The following is a 6,165-nucleotide window of genomic DNA, read 5'->3' on the forward strand; positions in this document are numbered from 1 at the left end:
TTTTCTCAAGTGTGGCCATTTTTTGTCCGTAGTGTAGAGACTACTGTACAATTCAGGTTCTGTAATTTTTGGTCAGTTTTTCAGTATTGTAAATGTTTGTGAAAAGGGTAGGAAATACATGAATGTTGTATTTTGCCAACAAGGTGCAATGCCATGTTTTCAAAATGTGAAATCAGCCCCCCCCCCCCCCCATCCAACCAGTTGATTAACAACATTAGCATACTTGACAATAAACATTGTTGTGTACATTCCTTTCATAAACAATTGTTAACAGAAGCACCAACAATGACAAGTGTATTCAAGTTGACTGAAATACTAGTATATATTATTTTCTCAGTTCACATTTTTGAATAAAATGGCTCACAAGTCAAGTTTAATGTATCAATAACATTAAGGATGGATATAGACTCTCTTACAGCCCTCGGAGCTTCGCTTTACTAAAATTAAAGCTAAACGAATTATTTTGCATGTACCGATGCCAGCTAATTAACCGTACTCGAATATCCTTGTACTGTGCGCCCTCATCGACCATGATAGAGATAACCATTCGTTGATGTGTGACTGCGACGCTCCGTGTTATCGCGAAGCGGACTTCGCGAAAATATGGAGCGTCGCAGTCACACGTCAACGAACATATATCTCTATGTGGTCGATGAGGGCGCACAGTACAAGGTTGTTCGAGTACGGTGGAGTACGTTATGTAGATGGTATCGGTACATACAAAATAATTCATTTAGCGTCTATTTTAGTAAAGCGAAGTTCCGAGGACTGTGAGAGAGTCTAGGATGGATATAGCTACCCTAAGACTTGTATTCCCATGATGCAACAGTGACTGCCCAAGCAAATTCATCTCTGGCCTGGGTATACAGTTGCATTCTGGGAACAACACAGACATAGCCTTCTAGGGGTAATTATTTGTTTTTTTTCAGGATGTCAGGATTGAATTGAATTGAGTTTCAAGTTTTTACCAGTAGTTTGTTGCCTATGCAACTCATAAGTCCATAATTTAAATTTTTTTTAAAAAGTATTTTTCAGTTCTTGTATGTCATAAAAGAATTCCATTGACAAAATGTTGAGGTAATGTGATGACTGAAATAGATGGAGACAGTACATGATGAAAATTGTATTTTAATAGAATAATTTATTTTGATGATGTTTAACAGTTTTCAGACACTTTTCTTTCAGATGACAAAAGTTTGTTATTGAATAAAATGAAGAAAATTGGAGAAAAAAACCCTTTGCGTGGCGAGTAAAATTGTGTTAAAAGTCATTGAGGCATGTTTCCCTTAGTGATACTAGTGAAGAAAATTTGCCTAAACTGAACATTTCTGTTTTCACTAATAAAGTTTATTTGGCCGCATAAATAGGCCAAAGGCCTGTTATTTTTTTATTTTTTTTAAACAAAAGAATGTTTAGTTTGGCCACTAGGAGTGCTATATTCTCTAATCTTTCATGTCCTTACAAGTCTTTTGCAAAAACAGCTGCACTGGAATAGGACATTGCATTATACAGGAAAATAAAAGGAAAAGAACTTGGGGAACAGGTGAACCATGGGTAATAGGGTCAATGTTTACTCTAGTTTGAATGTTGGTTGTCATAGCTACAGTCATACTTTTATCTCTATATCATCTACAGGTTGCTTGCATGACAGCATCCACTATATCGACCAGAAGATTATCTCTGTTTTCTCTTGTCACCTGAAACAATATACAAAGAATTGATAACAAAACAATAATGACAAACTAAATATTTTGAATTTTTGATCGCAATATCAGATAGCAAAACTTCAAATGAATAATAACAGAATATGGTCCATTCTATATGAGATACTATCTTAAAATTTAAAACTATTACATTAAGTTTGAATCTAGTTTCCTCAAAAAAGTTTGCGTAGATGTAACACTAGCTGTTTTTGTTCTCAAATCATGATCACTGTACAGAGATCAAAATAATGACTTGGCAAAATACTGTAACGTTGAATACACACTGTATTTAACTACAGTGTGGGGACAACTCTGAATTTCCTAACAAGACTGCATCATTTTGTTTATTAGTTTTTCTCCAACATCAATGTGTTCTTTTTGAGTGTGATGTGGTTAGTGTTGCTGGCTTTGATATGCATTTGTTGTCCCAATTTTGACAAAATTTGTACTGTATTCTGTCAATTCTACTGTTCTTTATTAAAGTCCCATATGAATATTACATGTGTGAGTTATCATTTGGAAAATATGAAAATATATTGATCAGTAAACGTTTGTTGACTTCAGTAGCATTATATATACTCACGGTAATAACATTGACATCTGTTCTGTTCCGTATCTCTTCCACAAATGGTATTGGTCTTCCTTTGGGCATAGGTATTGTTGCCAGAACAGTACTTCCAGATTTATTGAGTAAACTTTTCACCTCATGTTTGAAACTATCACTAAACATTTCCATTTTGCCAATTTCATCTATAACATACACTGGTAGGTTGATGTTTGAACTCTGAGAATAGTGAACAGAAAACGTTAGAAATACCGCCCTCTAGTGGTGAAAACTGAAAATATCAAGAATCTGTATCAGTATGTTTTTCATGTGATCTGGACATAGAAATGTTCTGGTCAAATTGCATGTGGCATTTACAAAAAAAATCGCTGAACTACAAAATTTTAATAAAACTGCTATGTGGTAGTCCATTCACAAATTAGTTACCTGGAGGCTGCCTTATAAAAAGCATGGATTCATGTACACATGAGTGACATTTTCCAATTCAATACTAAGCTGAAATACATATATTCTAAACTATACTTGTTAGTATTCTGCTTATTACTCTCTATAAAACATACGACTAAATCTAAAATCTTGAGTCAGAATTTGACATAGTTTCAGTTTCTTGTAGACATAAATGTTAAGAAGCGATGGCCTCGAAGTAATAAAAAGATATGTGACTTGTATTGCGATCTGTATGAGTCATAGTGTGTCATGCTGACATAATTAAAATAATGTAATTACCAAGTACATGTATGGCATCCCTACTATCTTATCAGACATCCAAACGTCAGTATTTTCTATAACCCAATTTGTTGGATGATCAACATCTTATTTTCGTTTCTAATCCTGGTCTATTACTCATAGCGGTATCGAAAATCAAGAAGACGTGCATTGAGTTACAATCATTTTACTTTATCCCTACCTTTGTACGTAGTACTGGGAGAGCAACTTCTTCAAATGATAATAAATCTACAATATATTGGCCTACTCGATATTCACGTCTTCTGCCTCCATAATCCCCCTTTTCCTGGCTAGTATGAGAGATGATAAGGAAAGTGTAGATGATGAGTGTCATGTCATTGATAAAAGTCCACTTTTGGTGCCAATCTAGGTGAACATTCCTGTCTTGTTTAAACTGAATTACTACTGACATTATAAAGGTTCTGTCCTTTTAATTTACAAGTATTTTAATCTGGCCAAAATGATAGCATTTTCATTAATCTTTAGTCTTGTTATCACCAGTATTAAAAACTGTCTAAAAAAATTTATCTTCCTGGAGTCCATGAAAGTAACATTATTCTGTTGGCTATGATGAATGATTTAGTTTCTCATTACTAGACAGGAGTAACGTTTAGTGCTTGTGTTACACTGAAATGTGGTATCAGCAAATACTTGCATGAAAGTTGATATTGAACATTTCCCATTAATGAATGTATTTTGGATACGGTATTACTTCCCAAATTTTATTTTCAACCCTTGTCTTCAAACTTGCATGCTAACATAAACATTGCAGACATACAGTCATGACACATTCCACAGTAAAGAATTTATTTCCTATAAAAAAAAATCTCTCCTGGTGAGATGACATAGATAATTTTGTGTGCATATTACATTCATTTTCCCATGCCACTCACAGACACATACCTGACCGTGGCCAGTGTCCCCTTTTTACCATCTAAGGTGATGACATCAAAGCCAACTCTTTTACCATGTTGACCTCTTACTTCCTCAGTGTAAAATCCTTGTACGTTAATTGAATCGGATGTCAACTTTTCAACTGTTTTTCTAATGAGTGTTGTCTTACCAATACCTGTATTGAAAATCAAAAGATAAGAAAATAAAACCGAACTTACTCATATTTGCTATAAACTCTAATGATCTTGTCAACCCAACCTAGGTGTTTGTGTGTGTGTGTGTGTGTGTGTGTGTGTGATGAACTCATTTCTAGTTTAAACCTTGAGATTTCAATTTTGATCTACAATCGTGAGTGATGACAAAAGTTACATCAGGACTTAATTGTCCTGACACTTTGGGTAAGTTGAACTATTTCAAACTATCCAAGCAATACTAAGACCATGTTAAATCTTTGGACTAAATCAAGACTATACTTGATATTACTGATGTACTTTAATTTGTTTACTTTCCATAATATTCTTGGTGACACAATATCCCACATTAAACTGCAGAATTTCTAGAAAGAAATTTGCCAAGTTTTATAAGTCCCCCAGCTACCATAAGATGAAATGTCTTCAGAGGATTCAATCATTTTCAAAGTCTTTTGTTTCTATTTCTACAAAGTTCTTTCCTTCACAGGCACAAGGTATCTATGCAAAAACATTCACACTGTCACATATAACACTTTGGCAGTACACATAGTAACACTTTGGCAGTACAATTAGCAACACTTTGGCAGTACACATAGCAACACTTCGGCAGTACACATACCAACACTTTGGCAGTACACATAGAAACACTTTGGCAGTATAATTAGCAACACTTTGGCAGTACACATAGCAACACTTTGGCAGTACAATTAGCATCACTTTGGCAGTACACATAGCAACACTTTGGCAGTACAATTAGCAACACTTTGGCAGTACACATAGCAACACTTCGGCAGTACACATACCAACACTTTGGCAGTACACATAGAAACACTTTGGCAGTACAATTAGCAACACTTTGGCAGGACACAGAGTAACACTTTGGCAGTACAATTAGCAACACTTTGGCAGAACATGCAGTTGGCAGTACAAGTACCAAAACATCCAATGTTGAGATTAGCATTGGCCAGTTTAAATATGTACATCAAATATACTCTGATTTCTATGTGCAGCAATAAATCTCATACGGAATCCAGAAAAATGTTGAAATCTCTAGATCTACATATTATGTCATTTATACATTTAGAATACTATAATGTATGAAATATAAAGATTATTCGAAATGTATGTTATTGGTATATTTTAGCAAAATTTGGCATGTTATTTAATTGTCATCACTGTTACTACATACATGTGAGATTTAAGTATTACTTTCTTCTCAGTGTACGGCTGTCATAGTAAGTGTTATCATCGCAGTCACCTAGCTGTTGGCTGTTTCTTACACTGTAAATAACTAACATAAATTTAGCATTTACACTCAATTTTAGACATATTCCTATAAACTTCAATTTTAATACAGACATAAATTATACATGTATAGTGAACAGACTTGTTTTCATAACTATATCTCTAGGTATGGATATAGCTATAGATATAGTACCACCACAAATCTCTATGGTATAGATATTAACATATACGTACAGATCTACTGGGGAACTATAGATTAGTGGTGCTTGCAGACGGAATAAGTTGGGACTTAATACTGACTTTCCCACTTTAATACAAAGGAAGGGACAATGTCAGAATTGAGGCTCATTACAACTTATTGTAACGTACTTCGTCTGCAAGCAAGACTTGGCTGGTGAAGATTTAAGATAAATTTCAAATGAATAATTTAACATTGTATGTAGGAGCCAATAAAGACATATAACATAGTTTTGCTAACTATTGGTATACTAAAAAAAAACACAAATGATTGTGGTTCTTGTCTGCACATTCATTTGTACATACTTAATACTTTGAAAACATAAACATAAAAATATACAAATGAGAAGATATGCATTCAGTCAAAACTTTACAAGTTTTGTTCAAATTTGTTGTTCTTTCATGTTTATTTATTCTATCAAATCTCAACAAATATAAAATATATACCTGGGGGTCCTGTTAAAAGGATATGCCTAATGGGTCCTACAGCAGTTGCCATGACTACACAAACAGTGCTAGTGATGGTGCAAGTGATGACTACATCCACCACATAATCTCATCTCCGCATCCTGTGTTTAAGGACAGGCAGATGCATTCTGGGATA

General features: G+C 34.2%; 1 protein-coding gene across 1 annotated transcript; it reads right to left on the minus strand.

Moving 5' to 3' along the window:
* Positions 1-1,146: 1,146 nt before the first annotated feature.
* On the minus strand, positions 1,147-6,140 carry LOC144453346 (cancer-related nucleoside-triphosphatase-like). The gene is made up of 5 exons (XM_078144616.1): positions 6,009-6,140; positions 3,898-4,063; positions 3,176-3,284; positions 2,287-2,487; positions 1,147-1,697 (listed from the first exon to the last, which is right to left on the minus strand). Exons 1-5 carry the CDS (start codon positions 6,058-6,060, stop codon positions 1,626-1,628), a joined length of 600 nt encoding a protein of 199 aa, XP_078000742.1. The 5' UTR covers positions 6,061-6,140; the 3' UTR covers positions 1,147-1,625.
* Between the last annotated feature and the right edge of the window lie 25 nt (positions 6,141-6,165).

The sequence above is a fragment of the Glandiceps talaboti genome, chromosome 2 (genome assembly GCF_964340395.1).
Source record: "Glandiceps talaboti chromosome 2, keGlaTala1.1, whole genome shotgun sequence".
Taxonomy (NCBI): Eukaryota; Metazoa; Hemichordata; class Enteropneusta; family Spengelidae; genus Glandiceps; species Glandiceps talaboti.

What these genes read in the sequence shown, in the direction of transcription:
- LOC144453346 (XM_078144616.1), bottom strand. Translation starts at nt 6,060, where the DNA reads ATGGCAACTGCTGTAGGACCCATTAGGCATATCCTTTTAACAGGACCC. An exon ending in TCCCAGTACTACGTACAAAG is followed by an intron (nt 2,488 to 3,175) that starts GTAGGGATAAAG and finishes CACTATTCTCAG; the next exon opens with AGTTCAAACATCAACCTACC. An exon ending in CAGATGTCAATGTTATTACC is followed by an intron (nt 1,698 to 2,286) that starts GTGAGTATATAT and finishes ATATTGTTTCAG; the next exon opens with GTGACAAGAGAAAACAGAGA.